The sequence below is a fragment of the Alternaria triticimaculans genome, assembly GCF_023758025.1.
Source record: "Alternaria triticimaculans strain BMP 0046 chromosome Unknown scaffold_4, whole genome shotgun sequence".
Taxonomy (NCBI): Eukaryota; Fungi; Ascomycota; class Dothideomycetes; order Pleosporales; family Pleosporaceae; genus Alternaria; species Alternaria triticimaculans.
This window is the reverse complement of record NW_026055961.1, coordinates 875,721-901,559: the sequence shown is the minus strand read 5'-3', so window position 1 is coordinate 901,559 and position 25,839 is coordinate 875,721. Positions and strand designations below refer to the sequence as shown.

Sequence of the window (25,839 nt, the reverse complement as noted above, 5' to 3'; positions counted from 1 at the left end):
TTCCCTCCTTATCTTGCGTGCCAAGTTACCAACACTTTGAGCATTGCGCCAGGTAGGGGTTCGATCGAACGAGCCTGACTTCGCACGACGACAGAACACTCGTAGACGGCGTCGCCACCCTTGGTTGAACGTTACAACGCATCTTCGGATTTATAATCAAGAACCGATACGGCGCGAAGACGAGTGAGGAGGAGTGGCAGAAGGCCCCCCTCCTGAAATGACGCTGGATGACCAAATCAACAAACTCATTTCTGAGGGCGAAGGACTCGAGATCAGAGCTGAAAATGAAGGTCAGACTCTGTACCCAGATATAATCACAATATGGGAGAAGGCAGTAGAGCTCGCCGAACAACACCACGGGAATCTTGGCCAAGAGACTTTAAACTTACGTGAGCGCCTGGCCGACAGCCTTACCAAGGCAGGGAAATTCCACAGGGCGATATCCTGCGAACTGAAAAACGAGCACTGGACTCTCGAGCGTTACAAACAGCTTCAGGGCCCTTCTCGTGCGATTAGCGCCCCAGCACAGGCCGCTAAAGCAAGCCATCTGGAGGCTCAACGACGAGTTGCGAGGACCTACTTGCTAAACAAAGACTATCCAAATGCGATTCAAAGGTTCCAAGCGGTGGTTGACGATAAGACCACACCGAAGTCAGCGGTGCAAAGATGTATAGATCGAGTCGATCTGGCGTCGGCTATGTACGCGTCTGGTACAGATCGCGACATCATGGGAGCAATAAATCTCAATATAACGACCTTACAAAGAGCGGAAGCGAGCCTAGGAAAAGACCACATCGAGTCCGTAAAAGTCAGATACAACCTGGGCCGAGAGTTGCGTGATCTGAAGAAGTACGACGATGCCCTGGAGAAATTTAGCCAGGTAGTCGACATCCTCCGTTTGAAATCATGTAAAGCCAGATCGTCGCCTGAGTACCAAGATTATCTTGGAGACGCAGAGATCTCGCTCAAGAACTGCAAAACCAGGGTTGACCGACAGAAAGAGAAGGCAAGACGACAGGCTGCCTCGGCAGCGGAAGAAAGAAAACAGAGGGAGGAGGAGGTCAAAGTCCAGGAAGCCGAGAAGACGCGTCTACAAGAGGCTGCAGACCAAAAGGAGCAAGCTAAAGCACGGCAGCTGGCTGCCTCCGCAGCGGATCAGAGAATAAGGAGAGAAGAAGAGCTCAGAATTAAGAGAGTTGAGGAAATTCGAATTCGAGAGGCTAAAGCCAGAGAAGAGGAGGCCGAGCGAAAACGGTCACGAGTGGAGAAAGTCCGACAACAGGAGGCTGAACGAGTACGGTTACAGAAGGCCCGACAAGAGGACGCTGAGCAAGTACGGTTACTAGAGGAAGAAAGAAGACGAAAACTGAATGAAGATGCAAAGAGGCAGGCAGCTAAGGAAGCGCATGAGCAAGCTATGAAGGTCCAACAGGAGGAAGCGAAAGAAATGCAGGCTCGCAAGGTAAAAGAGGAGGAAGAAAAAAAGCGGAAACGAGACGAAGACGCAAAGAGGGAGGCAGCTGAGTTAGTACAGTTGCAAGAGGAAGAAGAGAAAAGACGAAAACAGAACGAAGCTGCAGAGAAGGAGGCAGCTGAGAAGAAACGAGCTCGAGAGGCTAAAGCCAGGCAAGAGGAGGCTGAGTCAATACGGTTACGAAAGGAGGAAGAGAAAAGACGACAAGAGGACGAAGCCGCAAAGAGAGAAGCCGCTGAGGAAGCGCGCCAGAAAGAGATGGAAGCCCAACAGGAGGAAGCAAGAAATATACAAGCGCGCAAAGCAGAAGACGAGAAAAAACATGAAGGGTTTGCGATGCAAGCCACGCGCGATAGAGAGATGGCGGCCAAAAGGAAACAGGAAGAAGAGGCCAAGTTGATCTTGCAACAACTGGATGCGCTTGCAGAAACTCTAAAAGGGCTCGAGACACGCAACAGCGAAGAGATGAATAATGCTAGTACTGTTGTTGAGGGACAAAGTGCAACACCTGGAGAAGAATGTCTCCTCCAAACAGTGCTATCGGCAGAGTGTATTGCTCCGGAACCCACCGCAAAGTCCGAGGCTCCGGTTGAGAATCAGATGCTAGGATGCAGCAATCGATATCGGGTACGCACGACACAATCCGAGCCAACCGTGGAGCGATCTGCCGAGACGGAGAACGTGCCTGCAAAAGACCATATAGTCCGCACCTCGATGTCCTGGTTAGGGAGGCAGACGATGCAGTTTGTTGACCTGCTCGTTCCAACAACTCCGCCGTGGACCTCAACGCCCACCTTAAACACCCCAGAGTTTGTCGCATTGGTGGAAGGATCAAAAAGAGAAAAGAGCATGTCTGATGCTCAACCTTCGATCGAAACGCAACCTGAGCCTCATGTGCGATCCGAATCCGTTCCAGTCATCCGCGCAAAGATATTCGAGGCTGAGAGAAGGGATGCTTTTGTGCCCGGTGGATGGCATCACGATTTTGACGAACCAGGGCCCGTTTCCAAAGTGAGAAAAGTGCGTTCCAACGACCTATTGAGCAAAGGTAGCTTGCGAGTAGTAGAGACGGGAGACGCAAAACACAAGCGTGCCTCATCCGTTGGCGATTTGAAGAGAAGCGTGCCCACATCGCTTGTTACCCCGATCAAGAATTGGAGTGCCCAGGAGTAAGTATCGCGGTATCTTAGGTGTAGGACATCTCATTAACGATGCATAGTGAGGTTATAGCCGACAGTTGGTTCGAGAACCTGCGCAACCATGCACACGTCTTGCTAGACAGATACCAGGATGACTCCTTCAAGCAGAAGAAGACAGAGCGACGTGTGAAGATCGCTGTACTCGACAGTGGAGTTGCCAAAAGCGCTGCTCGAGGCCCAGTCCCGCCGCTGATGAAGAGTCCACGAGTGAAGCTAGGGAAGCAGCTGGATCCGGCCCTGCCCTGGAATTGCGATAGTAAAGGCCACGGTACCCATGCCGCTGGTGTAATCCTCACTGTTTGTCCGTACGCAGATGTGTATGTGTACAGGGTTTGTGAAGGTAACGAGGCGATCAACAGAAAGTACGTGGCGGAGGCCATTAACGACGCTGTCGAGAAGAAGAAGGTCGATATAATAAGTATGAGTTTAGGCTGGGATGAGAACAGTGATCTCGGACTTCGGGCGGCCATCGAGCGTGCAAGAGCTAGTAGTGTGCTACTCTTCGCGGCGAGTTCAAATGAAGGCATTCGAACAAAAGCTGGCATGGCGTACCCAGCTCGCGCATTGGAAGTCATTGCCGTCGACGCAGCGGATGTCCATGGCAATCCGTCCAAGTTCAACCCCCCACAACTCAGAGATAAAGCCAGATTCACTGCTCTGGGCGAGGCGGTGAGATCGACATATCCTTTGCACCTTCCTTCGGAAGATCCAGATGATGGCTTCAAGAGGATGGTAGGAACATCCTGCGCTACCCCCATCGCTGCCGGTATTGCAGGACTAGTACTAGAGTTTGCCCGTCAACGACCGCTTTGCTTTGAACCTGCCATCGAGGCCCACCTGAAGTCGGTAGAGGGTATGAGGCTGATCTTGACGAAATGCTTATCGCACAAGTATGCGGACAACTCACCATTCAACCATCTCGACCCGATGATCTTGTTTCATTGTACGGAGAGAGCTAGTGACGGAGGTGGCTTTTCCGAATATCTGTCGCCGCGATCCAGCGCAGCGTACAACATCGTGACAAAGCTGCGTGAAGAGTTCTCGCCGGATATTGGGATGCAAATGGGGGTAGAGCTCCAAAGAGAATGGGCAAGAGGCGTTCACAGCAGCACAGAAGAGAGTTGACATTCGTGGTTTCGATGATCAGAAGAAATCCCGAGAAGGGTCCAACGCGTTCAGAACGCGCTAGCGCACGTCCCGGTGGCTCTGGCATGCGTCATCATGTACGGGAGGTCCTTGTACCACTATCCCATCTAATTCAACTTAAACTGAAGGGCTCCGTGTGATGTCCGGCTTCACAAGACCAGCTTCCCACAACTTGATAGTTGCACTGATGCGCAAAGCAGACAACATTATCACCATCACAAGCCGACGCTAAGATACAGGGTGCGGAACCGAGATGTCCGCTGTCGCACCGACACCTATCCACGCGTCGTCACACCAGAATTGCTCGAGCTTAGATTTCCACTTACGAACACGACCAGCACCGCTGCGTAGCTGATGTAGAATTAGCTTTCGAAGAAGAGATGGAGATCTGAGACTTACGCCGCCGTGGCTGCGAATACCTCGGATCGCTTCGCAGCAGTGAAGATACTAACGCTTCCAGCGAACAACAACATAAATACGCCGATCATGATCAATTTCGTTGTGGGGTTGTCGACATAATACAGGACCAATATCGCGACGAAGAGCAGGACGACTGCGATGATGACGCTGAAGATCGTCACGAACCTTGCTATTCTCTTTTCTGGCACGTATGCCATACCATTCTCTCTTCTCTCTGCCTTCGCACTCCATCAGCTCGGTTTTAGGGCAGCAAAAACTGGGTTGTACGCACCAAAAAGAGGATTGGAAGATATTGCTGCACGAATGTAGTGACACGGTCTTCGTGTGCGGGTTGTTTTAAGAGAACCAGATCCTCATTTCTTCCATACAGTGTAGCACTATGGCCCCCGAAAATCGGATCTCGGTGATTTGCAGCCTTGTTGAAGCGCATTGAGGCATGATGGACAGCGTCAAATGTGCGTATTGGAGGCGGTCCAAGTTGGGCCATTTGGCTTTCCAATAGCAGTGCCTTTCCTTCGACAACCTCAGCATGTTATTTGAGAATCTGGGCTGGCATCAGGTAATACTATACTCTTTCATCTTTTTCCGTATTGTTTCAATAAAATCCATTCGATTTCGTTGTTTAATATTGGCAGGGTCATCTGCAGCATTTCTGAACGCCTCCCAGTTCATGGCACATCTTCCGGCGGCGAGATCATTGTTCTCGTAGCTTCGATCCTCGCTATCCAACTGCTCCTGTTGGCATACGATATCAGCGGGTCGCCACGAAGAATTCGAACCGATTTCCCGCGTACTTGCATTGCCTCCAGTCCAGCCAGCTCACTTTGCAGGTAAAGCAGATTACGCACAGCGAGCCTGTCGAAACGCCTGAAAACCAAAGACGTTCGATCCGGGTCACTCGAGATATCTTCTGCAAGTGAGGGATATCCATCCAGTGGTCGCACAGTATCATGGCATGAAGTCCGCATCGTGGTGTTGTCAAGTGTTGCGGCGATGAAAGTTGCGCGGCATAACGACGTCCTGAATCTGCCTTGCTGTTAACACAGACCGGTGAAGAACCCTGCATTGCATACGCCAAGCGACTTGTCAGCCAGCCAACACTTTCACCAACAGGCAGCAATCCCCTCGTCGCATCTTTGTGATCTTTACGCGTATCGGTATCCGCAGCTTTGGTTTTGACGATACGGGTGCGGTGCCATTACCTTTGGGGTTCACATAAACACACAAGCGTATTCACGAGTTTCAGTTGTGACGTTGTACACCCATCCACTTACTGCTGCTGGCTTACGGCATGTAAACAGTCGTTTTCTCTCCAAGTTCCGCCAACTTCTGAACCTACGGCTACTGAGCCACATTCCGAAGGATTCGACTGGCTATCGGTCCACCGTATCTGTCGAAGGAGCTCCCTGAGGGCTACAAAGAAACCTCGGAAAAGGTACGGCAGCACCATTCAAGTTTATTAGAAGGCAGATGCTTAGTGCATGTTACGCAGAGCTGGTATTGTGAACTTCTCCGATATCGCGAAACATTCAAGCCAAATTTCGGCACCAATCAAGCCTCAGTCGACTGGGTTTCTGATACGGATACGGAAGAAAGCAGGTCTTCTAGCCAACTAGATGGTATCACGCCTGGCATTTGAGCAGATGATACAAAGTGTGGTGGGAGTCACAAGGAAATGGCGGATACGTTGATCTGCATGAGTGCAGGCGTCCAATCGTATGATTGGCCTTCCGATGACTTCTCGAATGACAATCCAGGAGTAGAGCAGGGTCAATTGACCCAAACGTTGGATGACTCTAATCTAATAGAGCAAAACAAGGCCTGCACACGCCTGAAGTCAATCGAGCTGAAGCAAAAGCGCTTTTCAGAAGCAAGACGTCGCTTGTCAAGAGAGACAGATCGCCTTTTAGAACAGAGTCATCGGTTGTCAGAAAAAGGACTTGGCGGACCCGAAGCAAGCGTGCAAACAATCGCGATGGAGGAAGAATTTAGGTCAGCTATTGAAGCGAACCGCGTCATAGATAAAATACTTCGCGGTGACGAAGCACGGATGCAAAACCTAGCGGCAGAAGAAAGAGCTAAGGTAGCTATGGAAGGCACCCACGTGAAAGGACGCCGTCGAGGTCTTCCTCTACTTCTCGAAGCCCACGGTGGATTAAAAGAAATCATGACCTGCTACGACACCGGAACGTACGATAATCACATGTCTCGTGCCAAAGCAATCGAGTTTGGCTATACTATCGATCCGAGCCCTGATGTCCATTCGCATTTCCAACTGCCGAATGGCAAGACCATCAAGGCCGTGGGGCACGTGATTGTGGCAGTTCAGTTCGCTAGACAAGTAGGCTCGGAAGTAGCTTCTATGACCTGTCGTTTCAACGTGTTCGAACACTTGGCTCTACCAGTGCTTATCGGTATGACCTTCCTCCAGGCCACAGAGACCATAAACAAGTACACATCACGCATGGTAGACCTACCCGGAACCCGGAAGCGCTCGCTCCGTTTGTATTCGATGGGAAATGCGACAAATCAAGTCTCGTGTATCATTGAGGGGCGAAGAATCTCAGCCGCTGCAGACACTGGATCTGAGATCGCCCTGATCAGTGGCACATATGCTAGAAAACGCGGTCTCAGCATCAGAGAAGGCTGCGAAGAGCTTGAGCTTGCTGATGGCTCACTCGAGTACACCAGCGGGTTCGCATACGCCAGAATTAGTGTATTGGATCGCAGCCACTGGGAAAAGAGGTCGACGTCGATATCTGCGTCAAAGTGGAAAGCAAAGCCAGGATTGAGACCTGAATGGATTCGCTTCCATGTTCTGGAGTGCCTCCAGCTCGACGTGCTCCTGGACGAAAGAACAAGCGATGCCTTGGATGTCTTCAAGAATGGCTTCGTCGAGTTCATGTTGGATGCGCCTGACGTTGTACCCAGCATATCTCCAATTATCCACCTAGGCTCCGTGGAAGCTTCTCTTGCACGGGCGAGCGACAAAGTGAGCAAAAAGACCAAAGAATTGAGCAGCTCGATCCGGTCACAGTGTACCTCAGCATTCTCAAAGCCAGCATCTTCGTCTAGCGCTGCAAGTACAGGTCAGCAGAGGCCCAGCTTTTCTTCACCGTCTTTTTGTCTGACCAGCCGCAGTGAGTCCAGCGGGACCAAACGATGCTACGTCGCAAGCTCGTGCCGAGCTGATACCTACTCTCATCAGCCAGCTGGATCAAGCAGAAAATCGCCGGCTTGATCAGATAGAGAAAAGAGGCGCCTCTGCTACAGATGACACACAAAAGCAACGATATGAGCTTGATCGGACAAAGCTTTTGGACGAGCTGCGTGGATTGAATGGCACACAAGTGCCTTGAGCAACTTGCACTGCTGCGACTTGCGCACACGTTACTCCAGGAAAAAACCGAACAGCTCTACAGCCTACATCAACATAGAAATCTGCAGGGTAGGTGGTCTGACGTAGATGTAGGCTCTAGGCCTGTTCAGTGTTTTTCTTTGCATAAGGTGCGCATGGTATGACATGATAGAGATACCAGTTCTGAGACCATAATGTAACTTCTTCGTATAAACCCATGCAGCCTCACCGCCGCCCATTCAGCATCCTCCCCTCCTCATCCCCCTCCTCCAGATCACTCAGTTCAAACTCCTCCGCATTCCTCAAACTCTCCTCATCCCCCTTAACCTTCCCCCAGCCCTTCTCATCCGCGGGATTAGGAAACGGCTCCGCACACCCTCGATTCCTCAGCGCAGGATAATACCTCCTATACGTATAATGCGCCACAGCCATACCCAACACGGACCCAACACTAACGTCATAAACATCATGCCTATAGTCTTCACAACGCGAAATCGCAATAAGCGCTGCGCCAAGCAGGGGCGCGAGGGCGAGGAGGACGCGAGCGAGATCGGCGCGTGGGCGGTAGACGTGGCATTGGCCTGCGATGAAGAGGGCGAGGTAGCCGAGGCCGCTGAAGGAGAAACTGCTATGTCCGCTGGGGAAACTGCGCCACCCGTCGTGTAAAACGTGATGATTCGTTTCGGTGCAGACGTCAAAGGTGACGAGTTGGTGTGCCGGCGTGCCAGGAGCGGGTTTGCATCGAGCGATGAGATCGGGGCGGGGGCGACCAACGGCATTCTTGATCACGTCCGTGATGAACATGGTGAGGATCATGCTGATGAACCAGCCGAGGATTGTAACGTGCGCTTTGTGCGTTCCGGGGCGCAGGACAAGGGCCCAGGCGATGAGGACGCCAAGGGGCACGGCGCCGGCGTAGATGAAGAGCCAGGAGACGGGGACGCGTTCGTGTTCTGCGTGGGGGTAGTTGATGGCGAGGTTGTCGAGGAAGAACATGCGGTGGAAGGGTTCGGCGAGGAATTGTATCTGTGCCTAGTTTGTCAGTCTTGCTTTCTTGTTGAAACCTTGAGGGGTCATTCTGGTATCGTGATTACGCACCAGTATGTACCCGCATACTAATATGGCAATGCCAACATAATCCGAGGCATACGAGCGCTGCAGATGTGTGTTAGCTATCTCTATCCATGCGTAAACCACGCCTCATTGTGAATTCGCTCACCTGCCAGAAGCGCGCGGCCGCGCCTAGGAAACCAGGCGAATTCAACAGCTCATTGGAATTGAGCCTGTGTGTTGGAGCAGGCATGGTCGCGTGGTCAGCACGCGCGCATGGTAGTCGAGGTTTAGCAAGCGTCTTCGGAGGTGTGTCTTCAACTCCGCAAATGCAGGGAGAAACGCGCTAGTGGGGGCGGCTTGCGTCACTCAGGGCACAAACACCATGAGACTATATTCAGGTATCCATCTCGAATTCTACAATGACTATGCAAGACGTAAACAATCCCATCTCAATATGTTCCTGCTAACAACATCAATACGTAGAAGCCAACATACCCAACCTCCCCCCATCAACCACAACCACACTCCCATTCAAATACCCCCCAGCCCTCCCCGCCATCCACAACACCGCGCCCGCAATATCCTCCTCCTTGCCCGTCCTGCCCTCCGGTACAACACTCCTATCCACCTCCCCATTGGGTCCCTTCTCCAACGATCCAATAATGCCCATCGCGAGCTCCGACGGGAAAATGCCCGGCGCAAGTACATTACAACGGATACCGTAAGGCACAAACGCCGTAGCCAGCATCTTGGTCATATGCGTAACAGCCGCTTTACTGCTGTTGTAAGCGAACGACGCGCCGGGTAAACGCGAGAAACCGCCGATACTCGATGTCGTTATAATTTGAGAACGGACATTAGCGTGCGCTGTTTTCCTGTTGTTGCCCGCGTCGAGGAGCGTGAGGAAGGACAGCGCTGTATAATATACCGCCGTGTTGTTCACCGCATACGTGTTGGTAAAGTCGGTCATGGGCGTTTCGAGCGCGTGTGCTGCGTACTCTGCGACTGACGGCGCGGCGCATCCTGGTGCTGCTTTGAGCGGCTTCGGGCCCATGATGCCTGCGTTGCAGATTAGGAGGTTGATGTAGCCTGTCTCGGTCTCGACGTGCTTTGCGATTGAGAGAAGAGATTCGCGTGAGGTGACATCGCCGGGTAGCGGGATGACGGTTTCTGGGTTGATGCTTTTGGCGGCCGAGTGGAGGACGTCTGGACGGCGGCCTACGAGGTAGATGCGGTGGGCGCCATTGGCTGCTAGGGCTTTGGCCATCATCAATCCAATGCCTGGCATTGTTAGAGGAGTGCTGTTGGGTCTGGTATGTGGGTGGGCTACCAGTTCCGCCTCCTGTAATGACGGCTACCATGCCGTTGACGTTGAAGAGCTCGTTAGCTAAGAGGTTTGTAGACATCTTTGGACGTTTGAGGGAAGAAAGCTTTGCAAATGTGGCCTTACGGCTTCGTTGCTTGAATATATGTCATTGCTACGGCTCCACCTTCCGATGGCTTCTGTACGACCAGCGTGCTTGCCGTGCTCGGCTGGAATGATGGGTGGTGACTTCCCTTTCCATCTTCCTTGGCAGTCCATCGATGCAAACTCAAAAACTCAAGGACGAGTTCTGCAAAGTGAAAGCCCATTATGTCGGTGAGGTACGGTCAAGCGCGGTATCAGTCGATGTGCATTATAGCGGAGATGTTTTTTGCAAAGTAGTCGTGCCTCATAATACCGACATCCAATCCAGATTACTACCTTCCCCAAATATGCGAGTATCAACAAACACATCAGCCGATCACTCCCGAGGTCACTTCTCCGCGTGCCAGCTTTTCCTAGCGGTAACCCACTTGAAGCTTGCACACCACCCCTCCACCTCCCCCCGTTCTGACCGCTCAACATAATCGTAAATCTCTTTTTGCGCGACCAATATATCAGCTCTCAACTCCTCCGCTGTCCAGACCCTCGTCTTACTCCCCCACTGCGTCAACAGCCTCAAGCAAACCGGCTCAAACATCTCCATACCAAGCACAAACATCATCTTGCCAAGCGATCGCTGCGCTTCGTCCTTTGGCCATTGTCCGACTGGCACGTTGACTTGGGTCGTTTGGACGTCTTCGAAGCCTGCTTCTTCGAGATAGGTGTGGTGCATGTAGAAGAGGCCGAGTGGACGGCCAGATTTGAACGATGCTTCCATGAACGCCACGTAGAGTTTCCGTAGGGTAGGCATGGGTATGTTTGCTGCTGTGATCTCCCCTGGGCCCATGGGCACTTGGCCGAGATCCCAATCTGCGAGTTCGATACATCCACCGGGTGAAAGGCTCTTGTAGATCTCGGCATATACGTCTTCCCAGTGCGTAAAAGAGCCCTTCATGTTTCGTAAATGTATGAGCTCAAAGGAGTCGCTAAAGTGCCAGCCAGGTTCAGGCTGGGGGGTAAGTGTTGAGAGATCAATAGTCAAATGCTCCTCGGGCGTAGGCTCCCTTCCCTGCTGACTGAGATCGACCGTTGACTTGGGCTTCCTCAGCGCGTCGATGGGAGTCCGATTAGCCAATTCATTGGCTAGATCTAGAGTAGCGAGCTGGTTGATCAGCTGGTCGACATCCATCTCTTTTCCCCAGACGTCAAGGTCGTCCAGCTCCCATGTCACCCTGGCATCGCCTAACGTGGCTTCGGTGGTGTCTATATCCCATTCCGTCATGTCAATTCCGACAACCTCCGCGTGCGGGTATTGACGCGCCATGGCAACAGCCCAGTGACCTGGTCCAGTGCCCAGGTCGAGTATTCTTCGGGTAGTAGGCAGTAATTTCGCAGTGGTAAGCTTGCCATGAAGTGCTCGGACGAAGATTTCATGCTGTAGAGACAAACGATCCTGCTCTATGAAGTCGTTATGCAGCTTGTATACGCACGGTAGGTAGTACGTTTCATTGCCGTACGTTCGTCCATTTTCATGAAAATATTCTAGATCGTCGGAAGCTAATGTGCGAACAGAGCGACTGTCGAGATAGGCGTCAGCTTTGTACGCCGTGCGATGGTATTTGGTGGCTGATCACCCGTAAGGCTACAGCAATCGTTGTTGATCCTTGGAGACTGCCGAGTGGATCTACCCAGGTGCCCCAACGACCACGTCACAACGCAGAGTGGCAAATAACTGCAAGAATAGAAGACAGCAACGTACTTAGACTCGATCGACGAGATACTCTCCGAGTCAGCCCGTCGGCGTTTGAGTGGAGCGCCTGTGAGAGGGGCAACCACGTCGCCGGGTGGTGGCTGTCCCTCGTCCATGGTCTCGGAAAGCCGATGCAAAAGATCTAACAGTTCTCGTTAAACAAATAAGACAAGAATGACAGGTAGACGGAAGAAGTAGGAATCATTCGTCTCTTGGGTATGTGCTGCATCCGTAGTACCCTAGCAGACGGGTGCTAAAAGCTGAGGTTCTGCATGCTAAGCGATGGTCGCTTGATGCTGGGGGCGCGTGGGTACTGCGTATACGGTCTACATGTGCTGGACCGTAAACGGAAACGGGCGACTTACGGCGAGAAGATCTGCAGGCGGTAGAGGAAATCGCGCTATGTGGGTGACGGACGCGATAGCTGATGGTACGCGGGCGACCAACGTAGACGTGTTGCAGCACGTTAGTAAGAGGTGGTCAGGACCGCCAATACCTCTGTTTGCTAAGAATTAGGCCTCGACCGATGCTCATAAGACTCTGAACAGCCACACGAACGGTACGCAGCCTCAGCTGCCCGCTGACTTCTAATCATGTTGGCTCTGACACGGACGAATTACCAGCCCAGCTTTAGACAGCAGGCTATCTATGTTCGACCTTCGGGCGGAACGATTGACGAAAGGATGCGCTGATACTGAGTCAACCCGTTGGCGACATGAATGCGTCCATCGCTATGTTACAACGCAATCTCCGGTTCGTGCTACGTGTTCGCAGGTGTTAGCGCGTAGGAACCCAGACCCTGCTGCCGGCTTGCAGCATGTCACAAAAGGTCGTAGCACAAGTCCAGAACCAGACTGAAGCAGCCTCTTGTTGATACTACCGCGGAGAGCAGAGTCCTAGACGTCTCAGCTGGGCTCTAGGCACAGACTTTTGGCGCCGGGCTTTTTGACGGTGCGGCCATGCTACCGGCGCCAGCGGAGCGGATCCAGTAGATCGTCAACCGGACTGCCGGGAGTGAATGCACCATCTTGTAGCTTTTTGCACAATGTGTAGGGCACATTTGCTTCGAGGCCTTTTGCTTTGCTTCATCTCTCACCATCCTCCACGGATACTTTTCACACCTAGCACGCAGAGGAGTAAGCTCGACGCGGACGAGTCATTGCTGGTCACGTTTGATCCTAGCAGATGCAGCGGGTGCCGCCCGATGTATGTACGAACCAGAGAATCGACGGGTTGGCGACCAGGATGCCGGGGTATCAAGCTGTTGGTGCTGGTAGGAGTAATCTATCTTTTGTCTCCATCAAAAACCATACATAGCAAGTGATAGTCAGCAATGACCGACCAGCCTATCGAGGAGCATTCCAGCTCTGAAGTCGGTCGGGCGATCCTGCAGTAAACGGGAAAGGTGCCGGACAACCCGGATCCCGGGAGGTGCAACCAGAGTGAGGCTGATTTGCAGGCCCCCTACTCTTTCTGATGCGCATCCGTGCCGCGTCCATGTGTCCGAGGGGAGTTTTACATAGCGGGTCAGAGTAAGCAGGAGAGTTGTCTGTGGAGAAAAAGGTGAGACTGAAAGGAGGCGCGAACTGCGGTGTGCTAAAGTATTGAACGCACAGTTGCGGCGCGGGCGAATTACACCTCACGGTGTGCTACACGGAAGGAGCGAGTGACAACATTGGCAAGTGGGATACGCTGGGTTTTGCCGATTCACCATCAAAGTGACGTCAATTCTAATACACAGGCTACGTTTCTCATTAGGACGCAGTTCTTCTATAGACATGCTCTATACAATCAGTCGACCTCTTGACCCTCAAACTTGGGTAACCGTGCGGCAACATCTGACCAGGTCTCTTCACCCCTCACGATGTTCGCAACGGCCTGAGCAATCTCCTCGAGGCTTGCGCGCACTTGGCCAGTAGTGTCTCGGTCTCTAAGTGTGAATGTGTTGTCCTTGATGGACTGGAAATCGACGGTGATGCCGAGAGGTGTACCAAGCTCATCGTTACGCTGGAACATGTTAGACTCTGATCGAGAATACAGGGTAAAAGGGATACTTACGGCATAGCGCTTGCCGATTGAGGCACCGGAAGCGTCGACGCGGTTGGAGACACCAATCTTCCGCAGTTTGTCCTTCAGTTTCCGTACAAACGGATCGAAGTCTGGGTTTGAGCTGAGCGGCACGATAAGCACCTTGGTCGGTGCGACGGCCGGAGGAAAGGACAGGACAGCCTTGGCTTCGTCGTCCTCACGGGTCCAGTAGACATGTTCACATAGAGCCTGGATCAGTCAGCAAGGTATGCATAGCCCTCAACGCATCGGTACTTACGTAGAATATGCGGCCAATACCAAATGACGGCTCGATGACGTTTGGTGTGTATTCCCGTGTGTGTTCTACTCGGGTCTGCTTCGATATGGTAATGAGCTCCTTTGGTACCTCGACCTTGCCATCACCAACTTCAGGAACGTCAATGACGATCTTGCCCTCCTTCTCTAGGTCTAGAGACAGCTTCTCACGGAGATCTTGCGACAGTGCTTCGATGGCCGCTTCGACAGTCTTGCCATCCTTCTTGAAGGTAGGACCGAACTTCTTCTTGTCGAGTTGGCATTGCCATTCTTCAACCTTCTTCGGCTCCTTTAGTGTTTCACGGACAATAAGAGGTGCACCGGTCTTCTTCATGTGGACTGAGAGATCGTATGCGCTACGGTCAGCACAACCGACACACTCGATCCAGCCGTATGATGTGAGCAGCTCAGCATCCCAGCAGTCGGCGGCGTAATGGGCCATTTCATTGGCCATGTGCTGCCTAAAGCGAATCTTCTTTGGGTCGACGCCGAGCTTGAGCAGGAACAGCTGGATACGGGCCAAGAAGTAACCCAGTGTCTCGTTGTCGACCAGACCCGTCTCGACAGCCTTGCCAATCTTGGTGGTCTCAACAGTAGTCTTGCCTGAAAGCTGTACGTCCCGATTGAGCAGCTCAAGCTCAACATCCTTGACCTCCTCGAAGCGTGGGTGTTTCTTGCCGCCCTCCGGGTCGACAAAGTGCTCGATCTCAGCCATGAGGAATTCTCGCACACGTAGCAGACCCTGTCGCGGGGAAATTTCGTTGCGGAACGACTTGCCGATGGAGGCAGAGGCGAAGGGCATTTGCTGGTTGTTGTGGTCTAGCAACTTCTGGAAGTTGACGAACTGACCCTGGGCGGTCTCGGGACGTAGGTATGCGGGCAGATTGGACGAGGGGCCGATGGAGGTCTGAAACATGAGGTTGAATGCGACGGGTGGTAGGAGTTCGCCGTTGGTAGCGGGGTTCTTGATGTCGTACTTCTTCATGAGGAGGCCGAGTTCTTCGCCGTTGTAGTTGTCAATCTTGGCCAGCACCTCCTCGATCTCCTTGACCATGGAGTCCTCAAGCTTGACGGCCGAGATGTTCTTGACCTTCTTCTTTTTCTTCTTGGGGTCCTCCTCCTCGGCCTCGACCTTCTGGCCGCGTGCCTCCTTGTCGCCCTTCAGCCTGGCCTCGAGAACCTCTTCGACCAAGTGATCGGCTCGGAAGATCTCGCCCGTCTTGGGGTCTTTGCACATCCAGTCGGCGAACTTGTCCACGTGCCCGGAGGTCTTGAGGACCTCGTGTGTGGTGAGGATGGTGGGCTCGACCTTGAGCATGTCCTCCTCGAGGACGAAGTGCTCGCGCCATATGTCGACGATGTTGTCGGTGAGGGCAGAACCGGGCGGGCCGTAGTCGTAGAGGCCGGCGACACCACCGTAGATGTCGAACGAGGGCGCATAGAAGTATTTGTGCTACAATGGCTGCTGTTAGCACAATTGGACAGTGTTGGGGCCGTCGCACTCACCTTCATAAGCTGCTCGAAGGCAGCGCGCTCGAAGGGCTTGCCCTTGTGGGTCGTGGTATCGCTCGGCATGGCGACGTTCTTCCGCTGGGGCAGGGTGACCTTGTATCGCAAGAGGGGTGGTGTGGACGAGAAGTGCTTGGTGGGATGAGTCGGCGGAGGTGGGGCACGATATTGGATGGGCCTACGTAGAGGCAGACGCGCAGCAAGTTGGGGGACGCGCACTGGAATTAGGCGGCGCATATACTACGGCTCCTCTCTTGCATGCGACAAGAGAACACTAATGAGCGACGCGGTCTAATGTACAAACGGGCTGCAAACTTCGGGCACGAAATCCAAGAAAAGCGATGCTTCGAATCTCGACACGCCTGAGGCTCTGCGCATGTGTGGCGCGCCAAGATTGCGGAAAAGCACAGGCCGCGGCTCCACCGAAAAGTTGAGCAGCGCCGTCTTGCGAACTCCACGGCCAGTGCGACACACACCAGACCACACACTCCAATACGGACCAGTAACGTGACCCCGCTCCAACATGGCCTTCTCCAAGAGCCCCAATGTCGCCTCTGGGATCAAGCCCAAGAACAAACTGCGCAGACAGGCGGCGCATCTCTCTATCAAGAAGGCGCGCGAATCAGAAAAACGAGACGCAAGACTCCGTCGCAAGCGCGAGGAAGAGAAGAACCCTGCGCTACGAGAAGAGCGCTTAGCACAAAACAAACCTGCGACCATCGACGGCAAGCGAGTATGGGACGAGCCAGTCGGCGACGAAGAAGATGCGCTGGGTTGGGCCATTGATGTGGAGAGACTGGCAAAGAGGAGAAAGGTGGAGCAAGAGGAAGCGGCACAACAGGACGGTGACGACGGCGAGGACGAGGGCATACTAGCGAAACTGAAGAAGCGCGACCAAAAAGCAGGCGGAGCCAACTCGGACGACAGCCAGGACGACGAAGCAGACAGCATGCTCGACGACTCCGAATCCGAACCCTCTCTCGACTCCAACGATTCCGACCTAGACTCCGACGCCGCCTCTTCCAAACCGGGGAAACGCGCCTCCAGTCCCAGCGCCACATCCACAGCAACAAACCTCGAACTCTCGCCCGAGTTCCTCAAGCAAAAGTTCCCCTCGATATTCAACCCGCGCACCGACGACCCCCAGATCCTAATCACAACCAGCATCAACTCGACGCTCCACAAAGAAGCCGAAATCCTCACCTCCCTCTTCCCCAACAGCACCTACATAAGACGGACCCAGCACGTCCACGCGCACAAGTACAGCGTCAAGGAAATCGCCGGTTTCGCCAGCGCACGCGGCTACACAGCCCTCGTCATCCTCATGCAAGCCGAGCACGAGAAGAAGCCCGACGGCCTCGACATTGTCACCCTGCCCGACGGACCTCATTTCCACTTCTCCCTTACAAACTGGGTCGAGGGAAAGAAGCTACCCCGCCACGCAAACGACACAGGACACTATCCCGAGCTCATCCTGAACCAGTTCAAAACTCCCCTCGGTATCCTCACAGCCCACCTCTTCCAGAATATGTTCCCTGCGAAACCAGAGTTGGAAGGGCGCCAGGTCCTCACGCTGCACAATCAGCGCGATTACATCTTCGTGAGGAGACATCGCTATGTGTTTAGGGATAAGCGCGAGACCGAGAAGCCTATTGTGGGGTCGGATGGCAAGCCGCTTCCGGGTGTGGAGGATGTTAAAGTGGGTATGCAGGAGATTGGGTAAGTTTCGCTATATCTTTGGACTATGCTCAGGACCAGACTGCTAACGTGAATGAACAGACCGAGGATGACACTCAAGCTCCGCAGGATAGATCGCGGTATCCAATTCAAGAGTGGCCAGGAGTGGCAGTGGAAGGGCCGCATGGAGAAGCAGAGGACGAGGTTCAATATGTAGATGTCCCACACTGGAGAACTCGTCTGCAACAATTTTCTCGCTTTGTTGCAAGCAAATACTATACTCTTTTGCACGATTCGTTGTGAAGTCTATGCCAGCCCCGTGCTGGGAATCGAACAGGACACTCTATATATGTCACGCGCATGTCTGTACAAGTGGTGGATGAATGCAAGAATAACATTGACCATACGATCTAGTACGGTCCGCACTCGCTGCACACTAACCCGGGTATCGTACAATACTATCCTACGCCACCACGTCCGATTCCCTTTTTAGACCACCCCAAGACGAGGATAACTACTCTCAAACATGTGATCCGCCCTCATCGTTCAAGCACTATGTGGCACGCCCATGTTGCCGCCACCCCGATAGCCAGTCCAAGAATGACCTCCGCGACCGCGATGATTAGAGGGACCAGATGAGTGACTGTTGTGCGATCGGCCACGACGATGCCGTCTCAAAACAGGGTTTTCGGGATAGTAATATCCCTCATGCCAATGGCCACTGGGTAAGCGATTGTGTGGCTGACGAACAAGGCTCAGCCTTAGAAAGGCATTTTCGGGATACTATCTTCCTTTGTCAAAATGGCCACCGGCACCATGCGAATTGTTGCCTGGCAAAAACTCGCTGTATGACAAGTCACCACGGCCTGGGCTCAGAAGGGGAGTTTTAGAAGACTCTCCTTCATTCCGCAGAAGGCCACTATCCTACTTGTTGCCGTAGCCGCCGTATCCGCCCGGGGTCATCATGCCTGTGGGTCCAGGAGTATTCGACGCCAGACCAGCTGGGTGGTTTGTGGGTGTGCTTGGGCCGTCGACACCGTGCCTTGCGTTTCCGGGATAGAAGGTGTTGTTGACACCTTGCTGGAAGCCTGTTAAGCCTTGCGAAGCCCCCTGTGCGGCAATGACAGCTTGTTGCGCTGTTGCGCTGGCTGGTGGTCCGACACCAGTGAGACCCCACATGTGGCCGCTCATCTCGTCGGGAATGGTTCCGTCGAAGATCTTCTTTTTCATGTCCCAGAAAACGACTCCTGTCAGCCATGCGTCGGATCCTGCTGTATGTGAGTTGCCCACACGCTGGCAACCGAGCTCATCGGCGAGATCTTGAAGGCCGGACTTTGTGCCTAGATTGTTGAGTATATTGGTTGCAGTCGATCCGATAACACCGCGCCGAACAAGGTTGTTCGCATGTCGCCAAAGGTACTTGACATCGAGTAACTTGGGGAAGAAGACATTGACGAGCTTGCGGTATGTATCCTCATCCTCGGGTAGCGATTGTGAGGTGAGCATCTTGAGCATGTATGCGAAGTCGTAACCACTATGAAACGATATCCAGTTGACATCTTCCGACAGAGTCATGCCCGATGTGGTGAGTAATGAACCGAACTCGACAGGGTCGATGCCTAGCTCCTTGTGCTTTTCGAAATCTGCGCCAGACTTCTTAAGCATCTGTATTGACTCCTCGTTGTACATGTCATCTTCGAGGGAGAACTGGAAGTTGAAGGACCATGTGCATGGGCAGACGACGATGTTGTTTGCATGTCGCTGCAACGATTTTGGCTTGTAGTTCAGGTCTGTAATGTCGAGATGCGATGGCGGGATGTCGCCTTGTACGTTGAAGAGGGTGACGCCGAGTTGGATGATTTTGAGCAAGTCGACGTTGCAGCGCACGGTCTGGTAGTGATATGAGGCTTTCGAGTTGAAGTCTCCGATAGGCCGCGCGACAACACCGGGGAACTCGGTGTCCTATTCAGAGAGTGAGCATGAAGTCATGAAGGAGAGGGAGAGGTAGAATGGAAACTACCCCATCAAAAGAAGACGTTGCGCCACCGTTGACGGCTGACTTTACACGCATCAGACAAAGCTCCCAAGCAAGAGCTGTCCGACCGGCTGGTAGGAAAATGGCATACTGACCATGCTGATGTAGGGGTACTGGTCGATGAGCGAGCGCAGCATGTCCATCTCCTGGTGCAGATTCGACCGCCAGACTTCCCGTATCCGCTGTCCTGCAATGCCTTTAGCGCCGTCCTGACCACGAGCAGCATTCTCTTGTATTTGCGCGCCGTGGGCAAATCTCATACGCGCTTCATGCCCGTCGAGTCCTGTGCCTCCGCCTGCCCCGCCAATTGCTGCTGCTGCCCCGAGCCCGGCTCCGCCCAGTCCACCACCCAGCGGTGCATTTGATTGGAAGCCGCCCTGGTGTTGGCCGAAGAGGTTCAGATTGTGTGCCTGGTTGCCGCCGCCGAAGCCTCCATGTTGCATGTTCTGCTGCTGGTGTTGCTGGTGCAGCGGTTGTTGCTGCTGCTGTGGTATTGGGCCCGAGAGATGCGCGAAGGGATTCGAGAGGTTGTGACCGGGGAAGCGGCCCCCGTGAGGCGGCATTGTGGAGCTGCTGTAGTGGTTGCGACGATTCGCGTGTGCGTGGGTGAGGTGGATCCCGTGGATGTTCGTGCAGGTGGCAGAATGATGGATCTTCTGGGATGCCTAGATGAAGCTCGCGAGAGTCGTGGGTATCCTCAGGCTGTACGAACGCGTCTGGGGTGGTGATAGCGATGGGGTGCGGGCGATGTGTGAATGGTGTGGGGAGAGCAACCGCAGTTGACGACGTGCGGAGGCCGTGCGTATGATCGCTCGCCGCCAAGACATGTCGAGATGCGACTGACGATGGTCCAGGAACCACCGACGCCAGCTTCCACAACCGCCTTGCCTCACACCAGCTGCTCACGAGGCTCATAGAGTACGTAATCAAGCAACACGCGCTCAATTGATATGTTCTTCTCTGCGCGCAACAATTGCTGACTATGCCAGCTCCATCACCATGGCACCACGCCCCTCCATCACCGGCTTCGACCCCAAGAAGTTCGCCGCTGCCTCTGCGAACGGTACCAAGGGCGACCCATGGGCACGATAGTACGCTTTATACCACGGACATGCCTCATCCCACACATACTTACCTTCCCAGTGAGCAATGGCGATACACCGGACCCTTCACCCGCTTCAACCGCTTCAAGGGCTCCTTCCCCGGCCTCGGCATAGCCACCGTTGCATTCGCTGGATACCTCGTTGCCGAGCAACTGTTCTTCGAGGATAAGGGCCACCACGAGGAGGGACACTAAGAGGTGGTGTTGAAAGGAAGCGCATACAGACAAGGGCGTACCGGTTGCTTCAGGCTTCGTTACTGCGGGATTGTATATATGGAATACCACACAGAACGAGCAAACAAAAACTTTCATCATCTACGGTTACCCTGTTGAGCTGCTGGATCGCTGATGGACGGCGACAGATGCCAGTGAGGTTTGGGCTCCACAACATGTTCAGCTGCCTGAAAATCTTCGCAGGAGATATCACAACAAGGCATGGATAAAGATATGAACCAAACTGATCTCATCAGCTCGTCTATGTTCCGCAGTTGTGGTGAAGCCCACGGAAGCGTACTCCCACTCGGCCAATTTACAGGACTAGGACAATGCGCTAACAATCGCAGGATGGACGCTGAGTTATCAAACGAACATCTTCTCCAAGGCTATCGATCGCGCGATTCGTAACTGCAAGTACGCGAGAGCTTGCCGAATTCTGGAAATGTCGGAGAAGCAAAACGCTGCAGATATCCTGGACCTTACGCGAAGGATCATATACACGAAAACCGCCATATTTTCCAATCTAGTGGTCTCGGTAGTAACCGCGTTATTTTGATGTCACTCCTCAATCGGCGATCGATGTGTACGACTAGTCCTCTCCCCTTTTCTATCGCAGCAGGGGAGTTGTCTTCGAAACGGAGCTCACGACTTGCTCTTATCAAAGAATGTGGTATATAGTGCGCATTGATACACTCATGACATATCACCTATAGCCCGAAGTTTCCCCAACGAGCACGTCAGCCTTACTTTCCACCCTGCGCTCACATTCGGTCTTAGTATCCGAAGATCACAACTCTGGGTTCGAAGGGCCATCAGTGCGAAGAAACCACGGCCTCACTCGCTTGCCCACAGCAAGGCGATCACAAGCGCCAGCAGCAAGCGAGCCATCGTCTCCCCGGCCTGTTCGTCCCAACAAGAAGACGGTCGTCAGCTCGTCCTCCACTTCCCGGCAGCCCCTCAGGTTCCCTGCGTTGGTAAGCCACAACGACATACGAGGTACGCACACCGAAGACGTAAGTATACCCAACTGGAACCTGCCGCATCCCCGCCAGTGTCTCAGACGGCCAGACTCACCACTCGGCGCCTCGTCATACATCTAGAACTTGCATCTCAAAACCATATCGAACTCGTAAGCCCTCAGCGCTCTGATCTCAAACTCACCACACACTCGGGACACGGGAGATATGTTCACGACAGGGGAGGGGTAGGGCAGGTAGGGGGAGGCGAGGGTTCGTGTCAACGTCGAGAAAACGGAGCGAAAGCGATCATCCAGTCGGTGTAATACTACGGCTTCTCTTCGGTGCACGCGGACTCGCGCAACGGCGCGCACGTTTTTGTACATGCGTGCTGTCACTTCTGTCACTTTTTCGGCCTTGGGGAACGGCTTCATCTAGCCGTGCGTTCGATTGGGGTAATGTTTAGGTCGTGGATCTGTTGCTTGATTGGGAGGGTCAGCCCGTTTGCGGAAGTATGGTTGCGACGTGGTGCTTGGGATGTGCCGTGATCGGCGCGGCAGGCATACACGGAGTTGTAACATGGCATGATGGGCGCTCTTCAGAGCGTGTGCGGAGGTTAGGGGTGGTGTGGTCTTCGGCCGAATTGTAGGGTATGGCTGTTCACTTCTTGGCTTGACCACCACTCACGCCGACTCACGGTTTCAGCGCTACAAGCTTACCGCTTGGCCCTGGTTCGTGCAACAAGTTGATGAACAAGCAGACTGCGTTCTCGACGCGAGGTGTACTTCGTTGTGTCGTCTAGACTATCTGTCTCAGTAATACAGTGGCGGCAAAACAAAGTTGATGAAAAACCTCCTAGTATGGGCGGAGCGCAGGGTAGAATCGGTGTTCTGGAACCGTCTTCTATGATGCTTCTTCTACCAAATCCACAGTTCTATCATTCTCTCATGTAAAGATACATGCGTTGGCATGCAAGTCACCTGATTTCGATATGTAAAGCAAAACCATCCGGGCCATTTTGCTTATTCTTTCCGCCGACACAGACTGGCCTGGACACGGTGTGCCAGCATTTCGATCGTACCTGCAGCTTGAAATTACCATCGTGCATGTTGCGATGCTTGCCTTGTTCGCAAACGAGATTAGGCTCGTATGGTGGCTTGTTGTATATGTTTGCTTTTCTCTACTGCATTGACCAACGGCAGTTGTAGGCATTACAACAACATTAGTAAACTAGTCTCGATCCTTACGAACTAGATGGAGCGCTGATCCGTCATAGGAACTATTCGAAGATGCACACGTTATGGTTTTCGTATTCAATTCTGTTGGACGACGAAGTCAAGTGTGATCGGATTTTGACTCCAGCATCCCGATGTATGGCCTATTCAACGGAATGAACTGAACAAGCAAAAGGCGGTCGGCACTTCAGCCCAGTTCGACTACAGTATTATGTTGTTCGGTGTGCGCGACACGCATGGCGTCTATACCCACATGGTATCCAGGGTTATGAAAGATGACCCTTTTGGCCCCTCCCTCACCTGCCCCTTCGAGGGACCAGCCGAAGAGGAATGTGCATCACGGGACCGCTGTGCGTCTAACGCTTTGACCAGTGATGAAATTTGCAGTTCACGCCACGGGGCGGCTCATAGTGGTGTTGGTGGCCCTTCGATCGCCAGCCGAAGGATTCTAATCCATGTTTCACGGCCCGTGAGCCACCAGCGCAACCCTAAGAGATGAGCCTGGCACAGAGAAGATGTCATTGCTCTCTCTCTATCGGTACTATGTTGAAGAGCGAGACAGAATAATAGCAATTGGAAGATAGCCAATGAGGCGCCAATGGTACACACTCGGTGTTGGCTGGCGCATTCTCTGTCGGTTCTCACCACCACATGACCCATTAGTGCTGCAAAGCACACGTGCGATCAAATCCGGCGTATGAACACAAGAGTGTTCGTTTTCAAGGTGGCCCCGCTCTTGTCCAGCTGTTCACGTCCCCAATGGCATACTATGGCTCTCAGAGACTGTTTGCATCCGAACTTGCTCAAAAGCCCAAAATCTAGGCGTCAATGAGAGGGTAAAAAAGGTTCCTGGTCTCCTGAACCCAGGCTGGAGCTTTGTTGAACAGTGGTGGAGTTCCCGTCCATGCATATTACCCCTCTTTTTTTGCAAGTCGCCCATGGAGAAACAAAATGAAGAGCTGCATGAGTACTCGAAATGATCCGCCCATAAGTTGTTGACTTCAGAGTACGTGTATGACGAGACGATATGTAAGACGTGCCGTGGCAGCACTGCGAATCCATGTATCAAAGAAAATTCTGATGTTGCGTAAGGTTCAGGACTGCGGGCCGGAACTTAGAGAGGCCGTTGGGAGCATTCTTGCATGGTGAGCTTGACGCCTCCATTCAAGATTCGAAGCTGACGGCCGTCTGGACCTCAGAGTCGTTCCACGCTCACACCATAGAGAGGCTAAAGTGAGGATTATCGATAGACTGATGTACCTAAGCAGTGGTCGCTTACCAGATGTGGGAGTTGCTCTTCAACCGACAACCAGGTACCTAGGTAGTTCTACCTGCAAGGACTTTCTTAGAGTTAAGCGAATCTTACGTCCCGACCGGAGCTTGACCGCGTTTTGGAGTACTCGCCGGTTGACCTATCAGGCTGATGGGACAGGTGCTCGTACTTTTGCATCCGCTGCTATCTCCACAAAATGTGAGATAAAGTTCGATAGATCCGCCAGTGTCCCGTTGCATGAAAAGGCGAGAGCGTCTCTTGTTGAGACGGGTACGACTGTGGCTGCGTTTGCCCGCCTCGAACCACCGGGATGGAGGGATAGTATATCCGCCAGTTGCCAAGGTGGGCAAGCGAAGACGCCACATTCACTCCATTGGTGGGATGGTTCTCAGTTCGGAGTTGTCCACTACAGACCACATCAGCAGTTGTAAAGAAAACATTGGTACGGATGGTCTAAAACATTGAACATGAAACAAGAGTTGCTGAATCATCTTTCAAAATCTTTCAAGACCCGGCTCCAAATGTTACAGGCAAATATGAAACGCGATACCGTCAGGGAAAGCCTAAGGTTCCGGATCGATCTCCTACAGTTGTTGGAATTTCAGTACAGCGAGACCGTGGCTACCGCTGTCAATAGCCGTTGCATCCCGTACGCCTTAATGGTGAAACCAAAGTCTAAAGCCTAGCGAGGGCGGATCCGGAGGGCTTCCGAGTTGCTGTGTGCATCGGCTTTGTTGAACCCGCATTCGGCTTTGTAGCAGATGTTCTTCAGCTTGCAAATTGCCCTAGTTAAAGTTGAATTGGGGAAGACAACTAGGTGGGGCTCAGCTAAAGTCTGCCGGTGGGACGAAAAGGGTTAGACGGCAGGAATTGCGACCTGCAGGTACAGGAAACAGGGTTCTAGCATGGACAGACCTCCGGAAGATGCAAACCTGAACACGTCGCAGAAGAGGTACGAGTTGTACCGTCATTGATCTTTGGCAGTGCCAGCATGTTCCTGGAGAAGCTCGAATTCACTGCCCAATGCCTCGAAACGAATAGAAAGTGGAGCGAAGACGAACACCTATAATTGGACTCGATGAGGTAATTCCTGTGTGCAAACGGTCTCCATGAAAGCGGACTACGGCGCATGGATAGCCACCTGGGCGTGTGGATACACCGGTGAAGATTGTGTCCGGAGGTTCGGGCGCCGAGCCTAGCACATAGGAGCCCGCTAGAGGGGTTCTCGTGAGGAGTAGCGCAGTTGTTATGCAGCCAACGTCATCTACACAACGGGGAGGCGACTGATAGGAGCAGCTCGTTGGAGCGCAGAGGTGTGGTGCGTAAGACGTGGGCCGCCGGTGCGTGGGAGCAGCAGCAAGGTGGAGGTACCGAGTAGTTCTCGCCGATCTGTGGCCAGCCGCCAGCGACCACTGCAGGAACAAGGGGAACCACGCAGCGGCCAGGAACCACTGGGACTATCGAGACTAGAGACGTGTTCAGCTCCGGCGTCGGTGGGAGTTGGCGTGCACAGTCGTGTGCACAGCTGTGGTGATGGTGGAGGATGTTCCCGAGCACCTGCGGGCGTTCTTTCCAGTCCATGGGCCTACTCAGGTAGGCAGCCTTGGCACAACAGCACACGTGAGCACGCTTTCACCTCCAGCCTCGGGGAAATCACAGGCCGACGACCGGCTACCCTCATGCATCTG

The 25,839-nt window shown here is 53.2% G+C and overlaps 8 protein-coding genes across 8 annotated transcripts; 4 read left to right on the top strand and 4 right to left on the bottom strand.

Annotated features, from left to right (window-relative positions):
• Positions 1-217: 217 nt before the first annotated feature.
• J4E78_003864 (uncharacterized protein) lies at positions 218-3,798 on the top strand (the record flags this gene model as incomplete). Its single annotated transcript, XM_049364498.1, has 2 exons — positions 218-2,643; positions 2,694-3,798. 2 exons carry the CDS (start codon positions 218-220, stop codon positions 3,796-3,798), a joined length of 3,531 nt encoding a protein of 1,176 aa, XP_049223576.1.
• Positions 3,799-5,935: 2,137 nt separating this feature from the next.
• Positions 5,936-7,598, top strand: J4E78_003863 (uncharacterized protein; the record flags this gene model as incomplete). The annotated part of the gene is made up of 4 exons (XM_049364497.1): positions 5,936-5,939; positions 5,997-7,231; positions 7,277-7,328; positions 7,381-7,598. The coding sequence occupies 4 exons, from the start codon at positions 5,936-5,938 to the stop codon at positions 7,596-7,598; spliced, it is 1,509 nt and encodes a 502-aa protein (XP_049223575.1).
• A 224-nt stretch (positions 7,599-7,822) lies between these two features.
• J4E78_003862 (uncharacterized protein) lies at positions 7,823-9,938 on the bottom strand (the record flags this gene model as incomplete). Its single annotated transcript, XM_049364496.1, has 2 exons — positions 7,823-8,629; positions 9,579-9,938. 2 exons carry the CDS (start codon positions 9,936-9,938, stop codon positions 7,823-7,825), a joined length of 1,167 nt encoding a protein of 388 aa, XP_049223574.1.
• A 508-nt stretch (positions 9,939-10,446) lies between these two features.
• On the bottom strand, positions 10,447-11,921 carry J4E78_003861 (uncharacterized protein; the record flags this gene model as incomplete). The annotated part of the gene is made up of 2 exons (XM_049364495.1): positions 10,447-11,513; positions 11,837-11,921. The coding sequence occupies 2 exons, from the start codon at positions 11,919-11,921 to the stop codon at positions 10,447-10,449; spliced, it is 1,152 nt and encodes a 383-aa protein (XP_049223573.1).
• Positions 11,922-13,596: 1,675 nt separating this feature from the next.
• Positions 13,597-15,723, bottom strand: GRS1 (Glycine--tRNA ligase 1, mitochondrial; the record flags this gene model as incomplete). The annotated part of the gene is made up of 4 exons (XM_049364494.1): positions 13,597-13,812; positions 13,864-14,082; positions 14,132-15,601; positions 15,655-15,723. The coding sequence occupies 4 exons, from the start codon at positions 15,721-15,723 to the stop codon at positions 13,597-13,599; spliced, it is 1,974 nt and encodes a 657-aa protein (XP_049223572.1).
• Positions 15,724-16,180: 457 nt separating this feature from the next.
• Positions 16,181-17,551, top strand: J4E78_003859 (uncharacterized protein; the record flags this gene model as incomplete). The annotated part of the gene is made up of 2 exons (XM_049364493.1): positions 16,181-17,376; positions 17,437-17,551. The coding sequence occupies 2 exons, from the start codon at positions 16,181-16,183 to the stop codon at positions 17,549-17,551; spliced, it is 1,311 nt and encodes a 436-aa protein (XP_049223571.1).
• A 707-nt stretch (positions 17,552-18,258) lies between these two features.
• On the bottom strand, positions 18,259-19,932 carry J4E78_003858 (uncharacterized protein; the record flags this gene model as incomplete). Its single annotated transcript, XM_049364492.1, has 2 exons — positions 18,259-19,296; positions 19,465-19,932. The coding sequence occupies 2 exons, from the start codon at positions 19,930-19,932 to the stop codon at positions 18,259-18,261; spliced, it is 1,506 nt and encodes a 501-aa protein (XP_049223570.1).
• Positions 19,933-20,102: 170 nt separating this feature from the next.
• Positions 20,103-20,666, top strand: J4E78_003857 (uncharacterized protein; the record flags this gene model as incomplete). Its single annotated transcript, XM_049364491.1, has 3 exons — positions 20,103-20,107; positions 20,359-20,460; positions 20,513-20,666. 3 exons carry the CDS (start codon positions 20,103-20,105, stop codon positions 20,664-20,666), a joined length of 261 nt encoding a protein of 86 aa, XP_049223569.1.
• Positions 20,667-25,839: the final 5,173 nt, after the last annotated feature.